The following is a 22,385-nucleotide window of genomic DNA, read 5'->3' as shown; positions in this document are numbered from 1 at the left end:
CATCACGTGCAGCTACGTACTCACCCGGACAATTCCTTCCCGTATATAGCCAAGTCAAGACTCGTGCCAACTTTTGCCATTATGAAAGTCCCGCTGAATGTCGTCATTTCGAAGACGTTGCTGGGGTTTTGGGGACAGGCATAGACAAGCGAACAACTGTGGCCGGTTTTCAAGACCCGAATATGAGCAAAATATCTTCCCTTTCCCAACGTCGCCTGCAATAAACGACACACTCCGCGCGTACTGTCCGACGTCGGGAACAGGCAGTTTAAATTCGGTACAGATCTGATACACCGTTATGGAGATATTCGCATGCGAAAGACGACGACAGCTTCACTTTCGACTACTAGGGAATCAATGTGCGCGAGCCAAATTCGTTGGAGATCGGAGTTGCCCTTGTTTTTATCCTGATTCACACACAGATACACACAGACACACACACACACACACACACACACACACACACACACACACACACACACATATATATATATATATATATATATATATATATATATATATACTAGGCCAGGGTTCTCGCTACAGAGTGGCAGCGCCATGCTCCAGTAGGAGTGTGCCACGCTCAGAAACGGTAAATAGGAGTCCAAAGTCTTACAGCTTTGTTTGAGAATTCCATACTACTGATACATGTACAATAATATATTGCTTAGTAAAGGTGATAATAGCCACATCTAGCCTCTTACAAATTAATGCCCTACCTATCTAGCCTCTTACATAATAATACGAGATGATAGCCCTGTCCAAACGTAGATTGCAGTCCCGGATGCGTTGCCTCACCTTTTGTCCGGGAAGTAGCACCTGGAATACTCTAGACTAGTTATGGCTTCTTGTAAAGCAACCACAGTGGTCCACGTTAATTAACACCTGACTAGACAGACTTTCTGTGGACAAAACTTGCGCATGCGCAATCTATGAACATCGCCAAGAAGAGCTTACTGGTGATCGAAGCTGATTTCCTTGCCAGGACTTGAAATTATGTTACACGAAATAGCTACAACGCAAAGTCTACCTCACTTGGGATCGGCTCCAGTGCACATGTCCAGTAATCTCGTGTAGCCCTTCCTCCTTTTCAACATCTGGAAGGCGGGGAAGGCTCTGGTGTACTGTCCGACTGTAAAGAGCAGACCGCATGCTGTGGACCCGCCCATCCCGCCACGCTCCCAAAAATCTCTCGCGAGAACCTAGCCTCAAATTTCCAGACCAGAGAGCGCGCGAAGTGCTCAAACTCTAGTCTGGACCAAGTCGATATTAAAATGATTTCGGAAGTACTTATCAAAAGCGATGATAAATGGTAGTCTAACAGCGTAGGATCATTTTACCTAGATCAACATATCATTTGTAAATGTCATGAGATCTCACGAACAAAGACGTCTGCCATGTTTGCAGTGATATCTTGGTGAACGGCATGAAACGACAACTCTTCGATACTTCAGCGGACCGCTAGCTAGTCTAACCACTCGACTGGCAATACTGTACCGCTCGACCAGTTGTCAAAGGTGATGGTCTAGCGACGCATGTCTTGTCACCGCAAGCTTGAAATATCGAAGAACTGAAGCTGAAACTAAAGCTAAGATGTGTGCGTGTAAGTAACTTACCAGAGTCTAATCACTGTTCTGGCGTGCACTTAGCCGCCCACGAGGATTTCACACATGCCCAATCAGCGTTAGCACACTTAGCATAACCAATTATTGCTAAACCAATCAGAATTTACAACCGACATTCCTGTTGTAAGGAGCTAATTGACTTAGAAGGCTATTTCCCAAATCATTTTAGTATCAACTTGGTCCAGACTAGAGTTCCCACGGTCTCTGGTCTAGAAGTTCAAGGCTAGTGAGAACCCTGCTAGGCTGCTGTAGCCTCGGGCTAAGGCTGCTAATGAATAGCCATTTGACATCAACATCTGTTGGCATCGTATGGTTTTTGGTGCCAGATATCTGGCAATACTTAAACATACAGGTGGCATCCCTGACTAGACTGGCTGTTTAGAAATTATAATTCAATAAAACTACTTCATACAGTCATAAACCAAATTCTATCACCAAATAAATACTACAATATAACTTACTCTAGCACATAAGTGCAGATCATCCACATACCTGTTTCCCAATCTTCATCAGGATCAGGCCTGCGCCACTCATACTCAGGTAAAGTTGTATTGCCTTTGAAAGGTGTTGTTGTTTGTCCCATAGCTAAACAAATTGACAAATTCATAAACACGAGCAAAGCCATTTACAAGTGTACAAGTAGCAACTCATGAAGGTTCATACTTAATTAAAGGAGAACTTCAACAAAATTGAACTTAATTAACTTGTATTAAGTAGATCTCACAAAGACAAATCAACTGGTGCAGTAATAGTTACTCTCTTATTAATATCTTCAATTTCATTACAAAGAACGAGCAGTGCTTTATGTTGTGTAAGGCCCATTGCCACCTCCTAGAAAATTAGAGCTGGTTTACAATATGACGTTACATTGCTTGTGAGGAGGTTAGTGAGAATGCTGGCAAAAACGCCGAGTAAACGTCAAAATGCAGACGCTGACGCTGCACCATTTACAATACCATTTGATAAGCGTCAGCGACAAGCCACTACCCGGATGCTCATCACTATCGTATACCATGAATACAAAGTCTGTGATTTGGTTTTAAAGCGTTTTCCTTGTGCCTCGCATCAGTGTGCTCCCATGACTTGAACTGCCACAAGCAGCCTTACCTTTACAGACACTTTCATCTTTTGACAAGTTTCTCCTGCATACATTTCACTCCCAGATTTGATAGCTGATTTGTCGATAAATGGCATGTGCTTCCAGTAAGCGCTGGAGCACTTCCGGTTCGGACGCTGGAGTTGAGCTTGAATCAACTTGAGCATCGATGACACTGACTGTACTGTTGTCACTCTAGCTAGGCTTCTAAAAATGACTGAATGGGATCTCAAAGTCTCATATAAACAATGCATAGCAATGCATGCATATAATACATCTTCTTTTCTTTCAAATGAAAAGATAATGTTAGCGCTAAGTAACTACAATTGTGTAATGATTAGTTAGTGAAATTGAATATGTTACAAGTTCAATCTCTCTGGCCATCAGACGGCTCTCTCTGATCTTGTCACATACTGTAAACCCAGAAATTTTAGTACTCATAAATTTTCGTACTTCTGCCCATGTAGTAGTTCATACACATGCTATTCTAGTACAGAACATTGGTACATGTACTGCAGCCAAATTCAAGTGCATCTATCCATAAATTTTAGTATTCATGTTATTTTAGTACAACCAGGTCTCTGTACGAAAATGACTAAAATTTCATGAGTACAAAAATTTCTGGATTTACAGTACTATTGTTCAGTAGACTGTTTTTCAGTAGACTGCACAGGGTTTGAAAATTCATCGAGTTGGTCTGAAGACAATTGACTTTCTCGTGAGTCGACGGAAGACTGCGATTGCTCAGCGGAAGACTGTGTCCACTTCATCTTCTTCCTTTTTGACTGCTTCACTAGCTAACTGTCGTCTGTTTCGTCTGAGAGTTCCAAGAGGAGTAGCCACTAGGTAAGACCTTGGTGATGTTTGCCTAACAACTGTCCCACTCTCCTCCTTGTCTGTGATCCACACTCTATCTCCTGTCTTCAATGTCACCAATTCTCCGTACCCTATGGCGTTCATCAAAATTTTTCTTTCGTTTCTCTTTTCAAGTACTTTCTTTTTTCCGTCATGCTGTTAATCCGATATCAACAGTTTTCTTTGTTCCGGCATTATAGGAAGTGTTGTTCGTACCTTCCTACACATAAGAAGTTCTGCTGGACTATATATCCGTTACTGATTGGAGTCGATCAGTATGTCAATAAAGCCATATAGGGATCTGTCGCTTTCGTAAACAAACCATTTTCGTCCGTACCGCTTTCTCTGCTTCCCCATTTTCTTGTGAATAATTGGGGCTTGAAGTTACATGTCAAAACCTGTAGCTATTAACGAATGTGACAAAGCTATTTGAGCTAAATTGAGGACCATTATCCAAAATGATTATGTTTGGTATCCTATGATGGGAAAAATTTTCTTTATCTCAGTAATAACATCTCTTGAAGTTGTTGACTCCAGACAAGCCACTTCAATATAACGAGAGAAATAATCAATAACGAGCAAATAATGACGGCGTTTAAACTCAAATAGATCCATACCGACCATTTCCCAAGGCAGAAAAGGGAGCTGTGTGGGTATAAGATGTTCAACTACTTGATCTACAAGTATCTCTGCCATTTCTTCAATGACATGATCTTCACGTGTAGAATAATCTGTTGGTGATCGAGATAGCGTATCTGCTGTGTAGATCTGAGATCCAGAAATGTATTGAATCGTATATTGATATTTCATTAATGTCAACCTAAATCGCAAAATACTCATTCAGTTCTTCCCCCAAGAAGCGTCCTTAAAGGTTCTTAAAACTGACTATATGACAACTGTGGATATATCAAAAATGCTAAATCTGAATGCAGTACAGTACCTCTTCAACAATCACTGTTGCTGACACTGACATTGATAAATCCTACTCCAGCATCAACAGTAGAGGATGCCCCTCCCTTGAGCCTGTCTCTTTGAATTTTGACAATTTTAATGCTCAACTGAGCATCAGGGTCATATTGTAAATGAGGCTACAGTACAAGCCTTGACACCTTTTTAATTAGTAGTACCAAGGTTTCTCATATGGCAGGCGCCTAGTCTACACTGCACATTGTACTATACACCCTCACAAAAAACAGCAGGTAGACCCATGTTTGACTGGAGAGTAAACAGTACTAGCACAGCGGTGTATGGTATGGAAGTACAGTACTACTGTTACTATAGCAATCTGTAAACTGAAGTACTCCGCAACACTACCAACTACAATTTTAGTAAGGATTTCAATTTCGTAAATTTGGCCCGTATACCTAAAATAAAATCCGTACAAAAAATATTAGATATAGCCTTCTGACTGAGTCGCCCGGCAAGAATACTGCAACACTGTAATGCCTTCAACAAGTCTCTAAGTTACCCTACGGTAGTTCTAGGTTCCTCGGTATTAATTGGCTCCAATATACTAGCCGTTTTACATTATGACATGCGATTTGCAAATGTACTTGGAACAGACTCTCACCGTGTCGAATCTCTGCTTCCACTTGTTTCTGTCTCCACCGATCATAAAGAAACCAGACGAGACAATGGCAATAATAAAACCGGTCACGGTCTCTGTGTCTTACCCTATCTTCACACACTAATTTGTGAGCGTCAAAGTCTTCTTTCGACGTCTTCACATGCCGCGCATTGTTAGGACACTGGTAGAAGGGACGCCCGTGTTGCTGTAAGAATGTCGATCGACCTAGCAGAATGCTACATGTTCGCAGATAAATTCTTACTTTCGAGCACTTAACCAAATGGTACTGAAATCTTTTAGCTCTTATTTGATGAAGAGGGTCGAAAGGGCATTCTAGTAACTCCTCAGGGTCAAGATGAGCCATTCGCTGATCTACGAACCTCCCGGATATGGGGTCTATGATCATTCCCGTAGAACATAGCAATCGCGAACCGGGCGCAATAGCGCGAGAAGGCCTCATGCAAGGCCAGAATAAAAGGACTTCGTTGTACCAGAAGGCCTCGTGAGTGTGAAATGAGGGTAAGATGAAAAGAAGCGTAGGGCTCACTGCTTAAGCTCCCGGATAAGAACGATATTACTATCCGGGAGACGATGTAGGTTTTTCCACTTTGTGCATGTCGAGCACTAAGGTAAGCAAGCAAATGGGTAAGCCGTTCGCACTTAAATGTCAACTCTGATGTGTGCAGCAGAAACAGGCAGATGAACTGGAAGTGTTGTCGTCTATTTACGGTGAAGATTGGAAAACAGTAGATATTGATAATCAGATCTTTAAGATAGACATTGCTGAGGAAACTAATCAACGAACGGATAAACGCAACATCGTTACTCTTCAAGTACGATTGAGGCTTTTCTGTATTCTTTTGACACACCATATGTACACACACACACACACACACACACACACACACACACACACACACACACACACACACACACACACACACACACACACACACACACACACACACACACACACACACACACACACACACACAAACACACACACACACACACACACACACACACACACTAACCAGTTGTATGCTGTAGGTCGTGCTTCCTTTTGATTACCCGGGTTCTTCTCCTCCTATGTATGAACTGATGTAAGTGTTATTGCAGTGAGAGTATACATGCATCAAACTACAGTTTGGAAACTAGCAGAGCTCCATGGATGTCAGAAGATGATGTTGCAAGACTTGCATCACAGTTTGAATTGATTGCCAGGTGTGAGCACTATGTAATGAAAACGTATGCTTATCATAAGAAGGGCATCAGAAGCAAATGTGAAGTAGTAATAGGGTGCATTCATTGGACATGGCCATGCACATACGAATTAGAACACTAAAACCTTGCCAAATAGTGTTAGTTGCTCCTCACTTTCACCTATGACTCTAAAACGGAAACCTCTGAATATCGAGCAACTTGATGACCTCGATTGTTGGTATGTGCAGCATTGTGTAGTATAACATATATTATTTATTTAATCATCACCTACCTCTAAACCAAAATTATACGGTAATGGATGATTGGTGAAAGTACATTTTTAAAAGGCCGTACCAGTCGCACTGCTTTCTACGGCCATGATAAGGCAGGCTGAGTTGTGCCATATTGTTTAATTAAAGCAGGGTCATTGCTAGGCAGTCAAAAGTGCGAGCACTTGTCAATCATGCTGTGGAGTCATGCAGTTGAAGCTCAGTAAGCTTACATACAACATGCAGTTACTGTTATAGCATCAACTGAAGTCTTATCTGATGTCAATACAAGAAGTCTGATAGTCCAAGTTATGTGTGTGTCGCTTATAGTTGTCTAATTAACCAAATGATCTAAATCTTCTTCCAAGATTCTGGCCATCTCTGTATTAAACCATGGTAGCACAAAGAAGCATAGGGCGCGTTTGATTTGCAGTTGCTAAATCTGCTGGAACTGCTGGAACTTGCGTTCGATGTAGTTTTGAAAGTGTTCGAACTGATTCTGACAGTTCCGTACAAGGAGCTGGAACTGATGGAACTGACATGCCTATTTTCTGCAAAAAATGTGATGGCACACTGTTTACTGACACTCACAGCAATACTGATAGTTTCGTGTGCTCTATCGCTCCATTTGAGGAAGATTGGCATCTATCGCAAGGTCAACAAGAGCCACTGTTAGTTGAAGTCGCTCTAGTAGGCGATGGATTTGTAGCTGATGAAGCCCTAGTAGGCATTGACATTGTTTTGGTTAGCGGGTCCCGTTCACAAAGCCGATTTTTCTTTCTATTTTAGTTCTGGTATTTAGTTCTGGTTCTGTCAGTTCCTATACTTGCGACACACCCTCATTTACAGTTCTAGAACTGCTAATCGAACGCACTTATAATCTGTCATCAGACAGTCTTGGTTTTGGTTATGCTTTTCATTCATGTCAAGGCAGAAAATAGTTGTTTAACTGTTTGTCGAAGTAGCTGAAGTACCTTGAATAACAAATAGACAAAAGGAAATAAACAAGCATAGTTATGATTAAGAAGCAGGTAGCCAGCTAGCTCTTAACTTCACAAAATTGCAGAGCTTTTAAATTTCTGCTTTTGCTCTCTTTCACTAATGTGAATTATGCATCTCATAAACATGGCAAGGTAAGGATATCTTGTTCATTGGAAGCTGTACTATAGAGACAAGGTAGATGTTTATGTATCTGCAAGTAGAACTGGTGGATGCTCTTCATGTTGCTATAGTTATAGTATGGCTTGTTTATAACAGTTGGATGTAATAGAGGACAGAAATGTAGTTTGATGTATGTTCTGTGCTGTTGTTTTGCAGGGATAGTCATGGAGAGGTAGTTATTTACCAGTGGATTGAGTGTGTTCGAGAACACCTAAATAGTCTCTTACATGATGGAAAGTGTGAAACAGTGGCAGAAGCAGCACTGGAGCACTGTTTGTCTCCTGATGTACACATTGAAATTCTAGTTTAACTATGTGTTTCCATGAAGTGACTAAGCTTAGGCGTTGCTCTTTGGACATGTATAGGATGGCTTCAAAGTAGCTTTGAGAGCATCTACAGAGCTTCTTGATAGTGCCTCTTTGTGTCAGTTTATTCCTGAGCAGACAGTTGAATGTGGAGGTACAGAATAGATATTGTTTCAAATTGTTTATTTTTGTATCTGCTAGTTATTGAAGAAGGTGTAGTAGTCACATGTTAATTTGACAACCATGTTTGCCCTGAAATATCTTGCAAGAACTGGAAAACATGTGAACAGCTGGTTGTTGGCTATGAAAAGACTTTGCAGTAGGCATTACTTTCACTGTTGTCCCATGACAGCGTTATCATTTCGTTTGTTGTTTTACTGCTATGCTGTGTTGGTTTAGTCACTAGCTATTGCACATTAAAGGGTTCCATGTAATTTCTTGCTGTTGCATCAAACTATGTTGAGTCGTGTTAAATATTGGGATGAAAATTTGATATCACTTTATGATTTATCTAATGCTGGTGCTTGGACACATTACATTGATTATGCTGTCAGATGTTTCTCAGCAAGAAGAATATTCAACAAACATTTATGGAATTGGTGATTAGGTTAGTTTTGAAAGATTCTGATTACATATGGTTTCCAAACTCACATACGGTAGATGGCCATGGAGGAAGAGATATCGCAATACAAAGTTGAATTTGCATTGCAACTACAGACACTTTGCTTGCAGTAGGCATCAGCTATACAGAAAGACTCACATTTTAAAAAGAAATGCAAAAGTTGATCGTGTCAACGGCTCTTTGCTATAGACAGAATCACAAATTTTAGTGAAATAGAAATTAATGTGATAATGGTTTTCATTGTTTTAACTAGCAATGCAGTCAATGAGCAAGCAATGGCAAAGTTTTATTTTTAAATGAGAGTTGTGAATTTGCTTTAGGGGCCATCCTTAATTGTCATATTTTTATGAATCCGGATTCGGGACGAAAGGGGGTGGGTGGGTAAACCCTAAATCCGAATTCTTGAAAATACAAAATTCAATGACGTCATCATGTCCTTGTTGCCTTCAGACTCCTCTCTGCTCGCGTTGACCTGGCCAGGGAAGTAAATAATGAGACAACTGCTGTTATTACAATACCAATTGAAACCACTTACAACCTGTCCTTACCTAACTATAAGAGCAAGCCAAGTATACCACAGTAGCTCAGTTTATGAAGGCTTATAAATGTGGCTAAGCAATGATAAGCGTGGCAAAAGGCAGAGAGCTGATCAGTCTGATGGACCTCCCACACATATCTGCAACTACCCTCGCTGTGGCATTGCTTGTGCAACACACTACAAGTTGACAAGGCATAAGAATGAGACTGCACATAATGTTCCAGAGGAAGAAAGAGAAAACGACAAGCTTGAGAGACTGAACTACGTACAGTATATGTCTGAACTTTCATAGAGTTTTTCCTAGTGGCCAAGGTTGTGTTCTGTAGTCATTGAGAAACCTAATGTCTGTTTCAGTGAACTTGATATTTATTATTAAATATAGATGTAGTTGAAAAATTGTAGTAGAGATTATTCAATATATTTAGTATAAAATGACTTGCTTGTCGTCGTCAAACAGGAATATGTCAAGTCATATTATTTTAGGGATGGAATTCACGGTGGGTGGGTCAACAGCAATTCATCTCGAATCCGGATTTATAAAATACAAAAATCAATTTGAAATGCACCTGAATGCATGGAGAGAGAATCTGATAGCAAGGGTTAATTTGATAGCTAAGGATTATTATGTAGAAATGCTTTAGAAAGACCCCTGCACACGTTTTGTATATTGCAACTGTTTCAAGGCTGGTTCACAATATTGATGTTAGCATTGACGTCAGTCTCACAATGTTGACCTTTGTCTTTGACTTGTTTACAATATTTGCATAATGCACCTTGATGTTAGATGGTCTAAAGGTTGAGTCCAGTATGCTTAACATGGCACTCTCCCGTTGCTTCTACTGCGTCGTAGACACAAGAGAGTTCAAACAGTCTTTAGTCTTTGTAAGCATTCGACCAGATTTTCCAAAGACACGAGTAGTATCTCACAGATTCCACAAGCGCTTTGTCCATTGCTGATTCTTAATATGTCTCTTTTCAGTCCTGGGGTGTGCTTTTGATTGGTTGAAAATGGTCACATGCTTGTGGCTTGTGGACACTGGCATGATCACGATATTGACATTGATGTCAGTGTCAGACAATGTCGCCATCAGCATCAATGTTGTGAACCAGCCTAGCCTTTACAGGAAAGAGCTGCTGGAAGCAATACATAAGTATAGAAGTGTTGTGTGTGTGTGTGTGCGTGTGTGTGTGTGTGTGTGTGTGTGTGTGAGAGAGAGAGAGAGAGAGAGAGAGAGAGGAGGTACATGCTTCGGAGGCAGTCAGGGATGTGATGTGTGAGGTGTGCTCCAGGAACTTTAGAAGACAGAGTGATAAGGTGAGACACAGATGTGTAGAAGAGAGAAAGAAACCTATAAGGGAACAGCAGGGTGTAAGCCGGTGTTCGCACTGTTTCAGATGGTTCAGGAGTAAAGGAGGGTTAATTGATGGTTCACAGATGTTTATTGTTTGAATCCTAGCAATCGCAATATTCTACCATCGGACTTGTTGCCTCGTGGAGGCAAGCATGACCGTGTTACTGTAGCTTTTAACAGGACAGGACAGGACACGTGTGTTGTGTATGTGTGTGTGTGTGCACGCGCGCGCGCACACACGCGATAGCTCAGTTGGTTAGAGAGTCATCTTATGGAGTGTTTACATCCAGGACCTTAAAGGGTCACAAGTTCAAGTCACAGTGATGGCGAGCTGTGGCATAATTTCCTTAAGCAAGAAACTAACACACATTTGCTTCTCTCGACTCAGGAGTATAAATGAGTACCTGGTCATTGACTGGGGTCCTAAGCGGCCATCGGCTGTGACGTGACATCAGCCACTGGGGTCCTGGTGAGACTTCGGGTGCTCACACCACAGTTGGCTTCACAAGTCGGTGCTCCTGCGAGTGCCTGGTCCGGCTCCAGGAGTTTGTTAGCGCAGGCCCAGAGTTCCCTGAGTAGCGCACAGGGCCCAGCTTAACAGCTGGGGCGTGACCTCTGAGAGGCAGCTCCTGATATTTAGAATTTTTAGGTGTGTGTGTGTGTGTGTGTGTGTGTGTGTGTGTGTGTGTGTGTGTGTGTGTGTGTGTGTGTGTGTGTGTGTGTGTGTGTGTGTGCGTGTGACATCACATTGCGACAATACCAGCAATGTATACCAAAAGAAGGCAGTTGTTTGGTTTGTAGGATGCTTGTTTGTTAGGCAATCTTTGCTGTACGAGCAGTTCTAATAGAAAGGTGCAGTACAGTACAGTAAGTGTACGCTTGTTCCTGATATGAGTTTACTATTTTCCTTTTCTTGTGTTGAGCAGATGATGTGCTATTGAAAATTCTTACTGTAATTAGCACCACAAGTAGAATGTTTATTGGCCTAACATATTCATCTAGTGTTGTTTGCAAATTAAAGAAAGTGTTTTTCATGTGTATGGCTGTGTAATGCATGGATGTTTGAGTCATCATCTGCATGTTAATGTGAATTATGAATAAAACCATAGAGCTCTTCTTAATAATATTTATAATTTTATATAAGTGCATATCAGTGAACTCACTGTGTAGACTGAGGGTGGTGCTGTTTGTGTAATTTTGTTCACAGGGCATTGGATTGGCTTCAGCACCATAAGACAGTATAGTGCTTATTGAGAGTAGTTTGTCCAGGTGAAGGAGCTATTTTGGATATGTGCATTGCGTGAGTCTACAGATATATAGCATTTGATTTTTACTGGATCTGGTCTTTTCATTGACTGCACAGGTGTGAAACAATGACAGCATGCCAATTTCCATTAAGGTGCATGGTCATCTTGCAAGTGAAGTGATTTCCCGGCACTATCTGATATTATCGGTATTTTGTGCATTCATGCTTTATTGCCCAGTTCATTGGATATCTACTATACCTGGTAGTTTGCAACATTAGAAAGTATAGTTCGGAACATCTTAGTTTGGTCTTAGATTTGGACTATCCTCAGGCCATTTTGAGCAGGGCGTGGTATGCTGCTTGAAGTTTGAATGTGGTCCAACAATGGACATTAAACCAAAATCCATTTACACGCTTCTGTCTATTCCCAGTAACTTCAATATCTCCGCTGTCTTTGGGACTTTTTAGAAGATATTATATGGTTGGAAATCACATGGTTCGGCATTTTCTTCTATTAGGTTATCCAAGTCTTGCTTACAAGGAAAAGTGAAGCATGTCTCTGCAATTCAGTGTACAATAGGTGGGGCATGAGACTAACAGATGTTTGTGTAAACCACTAGGTAATTGTAGTATATAAACTAGGAGCACTCTTGGGTGTGGCCAGTACTCACTTCCAAGTCTACCCTTTAATATAGGGCAATAAACACTTATTACTGTGTCTCCACTTTGAGTGTTTGCTGGTACATGAATATGTCCTTTGTGAAGCTAGGTTCCTAATCTCTGCTCAAAATTAACCATTGCTAATTGATAAACCCTGTAAGTTGCGGGTAGATATTAGGGGAGCAATTATGACTTGGCATGCAGTTTAATTTAGTTAACTGAAATAGTAATGGGAATTTGAATTTTAATTTGTTTAGAAATCAAGAGCAGTAGTTTGCCCATGTTTAATATTGTATTTTTAATATGCAGATCAGGTAGGTTGTCCAGAGATTGCTCATGGAGAGCCAGTGGTGGATCGTAAAAGTACATTTCAAGCACATTTGGCAACAGTGACATCAAAGTTAGAGGTAATAAATTATCCTATGTCTGGTTTCTGCCTTGCTGTGTGTCTTTCTGTCTTTTCGTCTGTTTGTTTGTTTGTCAAGAGTATTTCACTATTGAGAACATACTTTATTCTTGCCTATTCTACTGTAACACAGAACAAGCTAAAGAGTACAGCACCTTGTATGGGCATGCACCGTATGCATCCCCAGCACGCGCATGTGCCGTATACGTGCGTCATGCGCAAATGGTAGTGTTTGCTTGGAGTGCTGGTCAGGTGTGACCCGTGTCTTGCCTCAGGAGCTCCATAGGTGCAAGAACACAGCAACGCACCTGGCTCTGTAAGACTTTATGATGGAATTGTCTGACCCAAGGTCTTTGAGAAGTCTGATCATGAACTGGAAGGCGCTTGTTTTTGTCAGTGGAAAAGTGACTGGAAAAGTGCACCTCTTTTTTCATGTATTGCCAGCTGACTATTAGTAGTCACTACTGACTATGTAGAACTCGATATGAACATAGATTAGTTTGATGTTAATACCCTTGGATTTGTTGTTTTTGAATCAAGCATACCTGGTATTTACTATGGTGCACATGGAAAAAGTACAAGTGAAAAATTAAACCAACCGACCTACCCAAATTTAGACAGCTTGTCAATGCAAAGCGCATTATATTTAGTGTGGCCTAATATTCCTCTTGGCCAAGATTCTTGGGACTGGCTGATACATAAGGAAATATTGGACAACACTATTATCATCCCTACCTTGCTGTCTGTCTGTGTCAATCTATCCATTGAACTATTTACATATTTTTCTATCTATTTGTCAAGCTGTGCTTGTTCGTATGTCTGCTGCATGCTTGCCAAATGGTATTTCCAACAGAGAAGTTACAATCCAGTAATAACATAATTTCATAGTCTTGTCTTACTTACATTATGAAGGGAAATGCGAAGAGTTGTGGACATGCTGCAACATTTCATGAAATGGAAAACCTTGAATATGGTAAAAACTTTAGCAGATGGCTCTTTTCCTGCGATTGTTCCTCGTGTTCTAAAGCATTTTGGTACTTTGGCAAAACTTTCAACTTTCAAGTGTCCTTGATGTCAAGAATGGCTATTGGCACATTGAACTGGACGATGACACAAGTAGATTAACAGCATTCAATACTATGTATGGATTATACAAATGGAAAAGGATGCCGTTCGGATTAATGCCAGCACCAGAATATTTCAGAAGAGGCTTGACGAAGCACTACAAGGATTATCTGGAGTATTCACTATAGCTGATGATATCCTTGTTGTTGGTAATGAAACAACGAAGCATGAATCAAGACAAGATCATGACCAGAAACTGACTGCAACACTCCTTGACAGATGCAGGCAACAGAACATCAAACTCGACAAAGACGAGTGTAAATTGATGAAGTAACCAGTGAAGGTCTTCAACCCAACCCATCAAAGATTGAAGCAATCATGAAGATGCAGAAACCGACCGATATTGCGACAGTACATTGCTTGGTAGGTATGGTGAACTACTTGGCAATGTTCTTGAGTCATCTATCTGACATTTGTGAACCATTGAAGCAACTGAGCAAGAAAGACATGCAATGGCAATTGACACAGGTACATGATCTAGCAGTCAACAAGATGAATGAAGTGATCACAACCACACCTGTTCTCAGATACTTTGATCCGAAACAACTGACAACAATACAATGTGATGCATCACAAACGGGGTTAGGAGCTGCTCTTTTAGAAGGTGACAACCTCTATCTTATGCAAGCAGAGCTCTAAGTCAAACAAAACTATGCTCAGATAGAGAAAGAGATGCTCGCAGTTATCTATGGACTAGAGAAATTCACTGCTATACAGATGGTAGACAAGTCAAGATTGAGATTGATCATCAACCACTGTTGCCAAGAAACCGTTACATTCTGCATTGAGAGGCTTACAGCGCATGCTGATGAGATTGCAAACGTATGATGTGTACCTAGTACAAGAAAGGAAGTAAAATGATTTTGGTAGATACTTTAAATTGTCATAAGCACCGATTGAAAGTGGAAAAGAACAGACAGAATTCGACAAAGAAATAGAGATGATTCACCAGATACAACATGTGGATATCAGAGAGGATACATTCATTGCAATTCGAGCTGCTACAGCTCAAGATGAGACCATTCAACAGCTCAAAGATATCGTTATAAGAAGTTGGCCAGAAAGGAAAGATGCAGCACCTCTACCCATTACTCATTAATATTCGATGAGAAATGAGCTGATAGTGCAAGATGGCCTAATAGTTGAAGGCAATCGACTTGTGATTCCACAGTCAGGGAAGAAGAGAATTCTAGAGAGAATTCACAGCTCACACCTGGCTATAACAGGATGCATACGACGAACCAGAGAATGCAGATATACAAATGTATGTGAGCAAATGCTATGTGTGCACAACATTTCAACCAAAACAACAGAAAGAAACAATGCAAGCCCATCCTGTTCCAGAACCTGGGAACAAGTTGGAGCAGATCTATTTTCTTTCTCAGGCAGGGTCTATATAGCAGCAGTGGATTATTACAGCAATTTCTGTGAAATAGATCATCTTCAATCAACATCATCTGATGCAGTGATTCGTATTTTGAAACAGCACTTTGCCAGGCATGCATGGCATTCCAGATGTGTTGGTCGCAGACAATGGACCACAATTCGGTTACATACAACTCAGGAAATTCACACAGAATTGGAATTCTGATTATCAAACAAGCAGTCCACCCCAAATCAAACAGTAAAGCAGAGAACGCAGTGAAGACTGTAAAGCAACTGATGAGGAAGTCACTTACATCAATGACTGACCCTTATGTAGCACTTCTGGATTATCGTAATACACCCACAGAAGGAATGACCAGCAGCTCTGTACAACGAATAATGAATAGGAGGACAAAAACACTCTTACCGACAGCCAAGCCATTATTGCATCCAAAACTAATTGATGACTCTAGTAAGTTGGCAGCCACTAGTCAAGACAGAGTATGTATTACAACAGAACAGTCAAAGACAAACCACATGCAATTACAAGCAGAGCAACATGTGAGAATACAGCCATTCAATAACACTAGAGAATGGAGACAAGGAACTATGAAAAGACAACTGTCACCAAGATTGAATGCAGTAGAGACAACAGATAGACAGACATATAGGCGAAATCGTATACATCTGAGACCGACTAAAGAGATTCTACCAATGCCTCATACAACACATAAAACCATCAGCTAGGAAACCAACTGTTACAAGGAAAGCAATGACTAACAAGGAGACATCAACTCAAGTTCAAACACAGCAAACACTTGAGAAGACAAGAAGACAACACCCAAGATTGATCTTGAAAGAAGAAAGACAACAAGAAGTGGAAGACCAGTCATACATCCAAAATACTTAAAAGACTATGAGTGCAAGTAGTGATTAGATTAGAGTAGTCAGTATAAGAAATAACTCAAAGTTGCTAGTCTCTTTGGTAAAGAAAAGGGGATGTATAGGGATGAGTATGGTAATGTATTGTAATAGTGAATATAAGGTTACAAGTAGGATATATGAGACTAGGGATATTTTACAATACACTTTCTCATAAGTGCACACATTACATGCATTAGTAGATTTAGTGTTTATCGTATGTCGTGTTCTTTGGACATTTGGACAATCAAAAACGCTACTATTAGGAGTTTCTCAAATCTCATCTCAAATTTGTTTTGTCTGTGTCCATTTAATTAAAATCTAGAATTCTAATGGTGTGAATGCAGCTTGTTCAACCCTGATGATATTCTGTTTGTTTATTTACCATTTTCTTGTTTGCCATCAATACATAACAGCCACAGGGAGACAAAGGAAGGCTGGTCTTGTCATGACATCTCTGGGTGAACTGAACAGCCTAGCCTCCATTTGCAAGCTAATCGCACAAGAATGTGCTTTACCTTGTACAAATATCTCAAGTGGAGGTTCCATTGGTAATGTTTCTCTTGAGCAGCAGCTAGGATCTGTCACCAAATCAGGGATGTAATGTCTTTTTCACATGGTGATGGACATCCGATAACAAAGTGGTTATTTCATTCAGAACCATTGGTCAGAACAACTGACTCATCAAGCACCAAGGAAAGCCCGTCATGTGATTAGACATCCAGTTTCGCACCCACAGTAGTTTTTCTGCTAACCTGTAAAGTAGATAACATAAACCAGTATACCAGAGAGAGAAGCAGAAATTGTGTTCTGTACAATTGACAAGTGCTATAGGCTTTTTACATCAATTGATGAAGCAATGGCATAACAGATCAATGATCTATATCACTGGCTTATTTTTGTTAGCATTGCTTCTACATGGTATTGAACTCGATCTTCTAGTAGAAATTTGTCTAAAACCAGTCATGCTCCATGCAGCATTACGTCTGAAAAAACAAAGAAGTCATTTATGGCCAGTCCACTTTGCACTGTCTCTAAAGAATTAAGTCAAGCTGCCAACCCAAAATATGAATGAGGTTGACACTTAGGTGTGTGCCATATATATGCAGATTGTGCAGTTAGAGTTGTGTAAATAGCTGCAGCCTATAACCTGCTGGTACCTTTTACATACATATGCATCTATGTTCATTAGCCTTAACTGTGTAGACAAACTTGCCACACCTAAGGATGTCATAATAGGGGTTAATTGCTCTTCTATAGATTCAGTTGTACCAAAACGAGATCAAATTGAGAATTTAATTAATAGCAAAGAAGTCATACTGTCTGGTGCAAACATAACATTAGGGGGTTCTCCTGTCAATGTAATTCAGCACTGTACATAGTCTCTTTATCTAATTGTTTTTCTAGACATTTTATCTTGCTGAAGTAAAAGGTGATGTGATTATGGTGCTTGTGTGCATGCTGTGTGTGTGTGTGTGTGTGTGTGTGTGTGTGTGTGTGTGTGTGTGTGTGTGTGTGTGTGTGTGTGTGTGTGTAGGTCAACCACTGCAACCACTGCATATTTGTACAAAACGGAAAGGAATTGCCATTTAATTAAAATATTCTTGCATCAGGTTAGTGAAGTCCTTCAATGCTTGATGAAGAATAGGAAGATCATAAATGCAACTCATAATGTAATGGCGTACAGGTAGAGTAGCAACAGTAAATGGTATCAACATGTTAATGGATGTTGGAATACATTCTGTTGACTAGAATATATGATGAAGTCGGGAAGAGGTGGTACCAACACTGTGATGATGATGGTGAATCTCCTGCAGGTGGACGATTACTTCATCTATTACAAGTAAGTTGATATCAGTTGCTTATCAGCTTGTCACTGAATTAATTAATCAAGCAATCCTAGATTTTGAAAGTCCAAAATGTTGTCGTTATTGCATCTAGATGGTAATAATACATGTATTTGAGACACTACAGTATCATACAGTGTGGCTGTTACCAACTGTAGGTATGGTGGCATACGTTTAGGACCAGATCGCTTTAAGCACTATAACAACTGCGTTAGAAACCTACTTCAAGCCTGTGGGTATCTGGATGACAAAGTGAGTTACCATTCAACAGCTGTTTACCTTGAGCAAATTAATAACTCACAGCCAAGAGTCATAAAACCGAGCTCTTGGTAGAGACACATGGTGTACACTGTTTTGTGTGTAGCCTGATCAGAGAAAGAAGTCAGCACGAAAGGTGAAAGTATCAAAGAAGAGATAGCTACTAATTGAACTGTTAAATGAAACCAGTAGCAAAGACATTTCAAGTCATGATTATTTGAGTCAGATTTGCATAATTACAATAGCATTACTTGCACAGGGTAGAGAACCATCAGCTACTGATCAGAGTTGTCTTCAAGTTAGCTTGCAGCTTGCTTTCATACCATCTCCAGTACATCGGCAGGTGGATCATTCATGGCTAGTGCTATGGGCAGAAGATCACCTGCCTTGCCTTGAAAATGGTATCTGAAAGAACAACAGGCACACATGTCAACATTAAAGAACATTAAAGTAGAATGACATTTGTGTAACCGTACTGGAACATTCCAGTGACTGGTGTGTCTTCTAAGTTGAATTCTGCCACTGGGACTCCCCTAAGAGCCAACTTCGGAGCAAACGCAGCAGCAGGGTACACCACAGATGAGGTGCCAACCTGCCGCAACAGCACCTAACTTCTTTTGTTAAGAAAACTGAGTGCTCTGCAAATCTTACCAGTAAGCACAGGTCACATTCATCAAGTGTTTGATTAACTTGTTGAAGGACATCATGAAACAGAGGCTCACCGAACCAGACAACATGAGGTCGAAGCAAGCCTCCACAACCAGGTTGCTCACACCTGGGAAGATCTGCTGCTGGAATACAAGCCTCAGGTGTGTTGGGGTCAGGAGCACTATGCAACATCAACCGAATGCAAATACATGTGCTGTATGTAGCTAGTGTGAGGAAACACACCCTCTTCCTTCCAGAGCAGGACAAATAGGAGCTTTGTAGTTTTCCTCAACATGGTGACAAACTGTACATCTTGTGTGAAACAATGAACCTGTTCGTAACAGAAAATGTATGAGTCGACTTTCAGCACCATATTTCTGAGCACATCTATTGAGATGTAGCTGGTGATATAGTTGCACTGCTGCTGAATCAGTACAAAGAGATTTCAGTTCGAAGGTGCATCTATTCTATTTCGGCAGATCTAAGGTATTCTAGATATTTGCCTTTCGAGATAAGACAGAAGCATGCCAACTTTCAGCACCCAATTGCTGATATCTCTGTGCCAAATTGAGATATATATATCTCTATATAATCAAAGCAGTACATATAAGGATGCTACACTTTCAGCGTCCTATGTATGGTTCTCTTTGCTCTAATTGCAAAGAAAGCTATGCAGAATGGATATATCTACCAAAGCTCTGCTTATTTTCTACCTTATCAAATGCCCAGGCAAAAGCTACTGCAAGATCCACATATAGAGCACATGTGGTGTGGATTTGCATGACTGGTATACTGGATATCTTGGAAGCCAATCTTACTTCTCCACACAAGAGTAATGGGATGTGGCAGCATGTTCCAATGGAGCACAGCTAGACAGTTTTGACCAAGCATATTCAAAAATTATGTGTCTCTTGTGGGTTTCATACGTTTCCTTTGGCAAGTCAAGGATCCCTTGGCCTCAACCTGGATGCCCAAAGGTGAATGATCATTGATGGCTATGAAAACTATTAAAAGACTGAGCATTCTTGGATACCCTCAATTTGTTACGTTCCAAGGGTGTTACCAGCCTTATGCATGTTAGAATTAATTAATGTGCAGTACAGATAAACCCACTCCACATCCATTTAACAACTATAAAAACCAAAGAGGTGCTGCTACATAATAAACTAGAAGCCATCAATGGAATCGCACTCCACGTGCCAACCATACATGTAAACCATTCATTATCTCCGAGTGTACTTCTGAGTGGCCATGTTTGAAATTGTCCGAACTATTGGCAAGCTCTTCGTATTCTCGTTTGAGATGATCTATATGCCTTCATATGATACGACCATCTTCGAGTTCGCACTGGTATGATACTGGTCCCGTCTTTTCATCACCCAGGGTGGAATCCTGAGATGTCCCGTTTCAAAGTTCCCGACAAAAACCCTTGCCCGTTGCATTTCCCGGCTTTGGCATCTAGTATCGTAATTTTCTTTTTGAACCTCCTGTTTCCTTCGAACTGTTCTACTATCATCCGGTCTGATGAGGTCGAGTCTGATGCGCGGTCTTCTTTCCAAAAGTAGCTCTGCTGGCGTTGAGCATGTGGTGGCGAGCGGCGTATGCCAACAAAAACGTTTGCAGCTCTTCATTCAAGCTTCCTGTTTCCAGCTTCCTTAGTCCATCCTTGAGGGTTCGTACCGCCCGTTCGGCTAGTCTGTTAGACGACGGATGATAAGGTGCTGACTTTGTATGGATTATTCCTTGACTCTCACAAAACGTACGAAATTTGCTACTCATGAAGCACATGCCATTGTCCGATACCAACGTTTCGGGAATCCCATGAATTGCAAACGAAGTCTTCAGTTCCTCAAGCGTGACTTCTGTGGTAGCCCACTGGGTTGCATATACGTCCTACCACTTCGAAAATGCATCAGCAATGACAAGGAACATTCTCCCCATGAACCGTCCCTCATAATCTACGTGAATGCGCGACCATGGTCGTTCCGGCCACAACCATGGGTGTAGCGGAAGCCGGGGTGGTGCTTTACGTGTTGTTGTCAATGACATCTTTCACATGCTTGCACAGTTTCTTCCATATCAATGTCCATTCCCGGCCACCACAGATACCTTCTAGCAACAGCCTTCATCTTGGTCATGCCAGGGTGCCTCGTGTGCACTTCGGCAATGATTGCTGGACGCTCAGATATAGGAATGATCACGATGGCACCACAACACACAACCCTCTGACAGAAAGTTCATCGAGTCTTCTCCAGTATGGTAGTAATTCATTATCCACTGCTCTCGGCCACCCTTCCAGGATATAGCGTAGCACTCTGCTCATCCATGGGTCTCTTCTTGTCTTGAGCCTTATGTCTTTGGCTGTCACCGGGGTCGTAGTCAAGTAATCTATTGTTAGAATTTTCTCTTACTCCATCTGATCGTTGTTCGTGGCTTCCATTGGGAGTCTACTCAAGGCATCTGCACAGAAATTATCTTTCCCGTGTCTACATTTGATTGTATATTGATAAGCTGCCAATGTCAAAGCCTATCGTTGAATCCTGCTAGATGCCAAAGCAGGTACCGATCTGTTTTCATCAAACAACCTTAGTAATGGTTTATGGTCACTACTGTGAACGATCGACCAAAAACATAGTTATGAAGCTTTCTTACCGCGAAGATCAACACCAAACCTTCCTTATCTATCTGTGCATAGTTCTTCTCCGCTTCGGTTAGTGTACCAGAGACGAGCGCAATCGGTCTTTCCTCTCCACTTGGCATTCTGCAGGCTAATACCGCACCCACTCCATACGGCGATGCATCACAGATAGTCGGCTTCCTTGAGTCAAAGTGTACTAAGACCCTTGACGTTGAAAGCGCCCTTTTTGCTCGTTTGAATGCTCCGTCCTGTCGCTCCGTCCACCTCCAAGGTTGGTGTTTTTAACAGCTCATAAAGAGGTGCTAGCATGCTGACTAGCCGTGGAACAAACTTGCCATAGTAATAGACTTTATGGACATTCCTAAGATTTAAATCAACAACTATATAAGGCTGCGATGGGACCAAAAATGCGTTTAGCGTCTCATTTTCGAGTGTCACATTGCGTATCATCTAGTGAACACGTAAAGAACCATGTAAACTGATCTTCCAGTCAGTTGTTTGGTAGATTGCTCGCTTTGTGGTGTATTGCGTGACTTGAGAGATGTGTTTCGATGTTTAACTTGCATCTAGCTAGTTCAGAATATGCTGTCATTTCCAGTGTTGACTAGCATCCGTTGGTGAAATCACACGAGTTTGTTTTGACAAGTGTTTTATAGAGATCCGGATGTAATTGACAAT

The 22,385-nt window shown here is 41.1% G+C and overlaps 3 protein-coding genes across 8 annotated transcripts; 1 reads left to right on the top strand and 2 right to left on the bottom strand.

Annotated features, from left to right (window-relative positions):
• Positions 1-2,055: 2,055 nt before the first annotated feature.
• Positions 2,056-5,672, bottom strand: LOC134179184 (gametocyte-specific factor 1-like). 2 transcript variants are annotated; one of them, XM_062646084.1, is made up of 4 exons: positions 5,406-5,672; positions 5,250-5,348; positions 5,147-5,174; positions 2,056-2,210 (listed from the first exon to the last, which is right to left on the bottom strand). In XM_062646084.1, the coding sequence occupies exons 1-4, from the start codon at positions 5,601-5,603 to the stop codon at positions 2,083-2,085; spliced, it is 453 nt and encodes a 150-aa protein (XP_062502068.1). In that variant the 5' UTR covers positions 5,604-5,672; the 3' UTR covers positions 2,056-2,082. The 2 variants fall into 2 exon arrangements, with proteins under 2 accessions (XP_062502068.1, XP_062502067.1); XM_062646083.1 differs by having other exon boundaries at positions 5,250-5,672.
• Positions 5,673-5,704: 32 nt separating this feature from the next.
• LOC134179182 (protein IMPACT-A-like) lies at positions 5,705-18,695 on the top strand. Of its 5 annotated transcripts, none has more exons than XM_062646078.1 (12): positions 5,705-5,772; positions 5,830-5,976; positions 6,194-6,246; positions 6,302-6,367; positions 7,933-8,062; positions 8,142-8,235; positions 12,809-12,906; positions 17,930-18,003; positions 18,069-18,159; positions 18,220-18,260; positions 18,322-18,415; positions 18,528-18,695. In XM_062646078.1, exons 1-12 carry the CDS (start codon positions 5,758-5,760, stop codon positions 18,579-18,581), a joined length of 957 nt encoding a protein of 318 aa, XP_062502062.1. In that variant the 5' UTR covers positions 5,705-5,757; the 3' UTR covers positions 18,582-18,695. The 5 variants fall into 5 exon arrangements, with proteins under 5 accessions (XP_062502062.1, XP_062502065.1, XP_062502063.1 ...); XM_062646079.1 differs by having other exon boundaries at positions 5,706-5,772; positions 6,305-6,367; XM_062646080.1 differs by having other exon boundaries at positions 5,723-5,772; positions 5,833-5,976.
• LOC134178557 (NAD-dependent protein deacylase sirtuin-5, mitochondrial-like) lies at positions 18,677-20,585 on the bottom strand. Its single transcript, XM_062645430.1, has 6 exons — positions 20,449-20,585; positions 20,309-20,384; positions 19,313-19,536; positions 19,073-19,250; positions 18,898-19,013; positions 18,677-18,826 (listed from the first exon to the last, which is right to left on the bottom strand). The coding sequence occupies exons 1-6, from the start codon at positions 20,583-20,585 to the stop codon at positions 18,739-18,741; spliced, it is 819 nt and encodes a 272-aa protein (XP_062501414.1). The 3' UTR covers positions 18,677-18,738.
• Positions 20,586-22,385: the final 1,800 nt, after the last annotated feature.

The sequence above is a fragment of the Corticium candelabrum genome, chromosome 4 (genome assembly GCF_963422355.1).
Source record: "Corticium candelabrum chromosome 4, ooCorCand1.1, whole genome shotgun sequence".
Taxonomy (NCBI): domain Eukaryota; kingdom Metazoa; phylum Porifera; class Homoscleromorpha; order Homosclerophorida; family Plakinidae; genus Corticium; species Corticium candelabrum.
Note: the sequence above shows the minus strand (reverse complement) of the source record. Positions and strands in the feature narration are given on the sequence as shown.

Excerpts from the sequence above, each read along its gene's own strand:
- LOC134179182 (XM_062646078.1), top strand. Across the intron at positions 18,160-18,219 it reads GATTACTTCATCTATTACAA|ATTTTGAAAGTCCAAAATGT; the intron begins GTAAGTTGATAT and ends AAGCAATCCTAG. Across the intron at positions 18,261-18,321 it reads GTCGTTATTGCATCTAGATG|GTATGGTGGCATACGTTTAG; the intron begins GTAATAATACAT and ends TACCAACTGTAG.
- LOC134178557 (XM_062645430.1), bottom strand. The coding sequence starts at position 20,585 with ATGATAGTAGAACAGTTCGAAGGAAACAGGAGGTTCAAAAAGAAAATT. Across the intron at positions 19,537-20,308 it reads TCAAACATGGCCACTCAGAA|AATAGATGCACCTTCGAACT; the intron begins GTACACTCGGAG and ends CTGCCGAAATAG. Across the intron at positions 19,251-19,312 it reads CCTGCTCTGGAAGGAAGAGG|TGCTCCTGACCCCAACACAC; the intron begins GTGTGTTTCCTC and ends GATGTTGCATAG.
- LOC134179184 (XM_062646083.1), bottom strand. The coding sequence starts at position 5,603 with ATGAGGCCTTCTCGCGCTATTGCGCCCGGTTCGCGATTGCTATGTTCT. Across the intron at positions 5,175-5,249 it reads AATTAGTGTGTGAAGATAGG|AAACAAGTGGAAGCAGAGAT; the intron begins GTAAGACACAGA and ends CGGTGGAGACAG. Across the intron at positions 2,211-5,146 it reads GGAAGCAGAGATTCGACACG|CTATGGGACAAACAACAACA; the intron begins GTGAGAGTCTGT and ends CAATTTGTTTAG.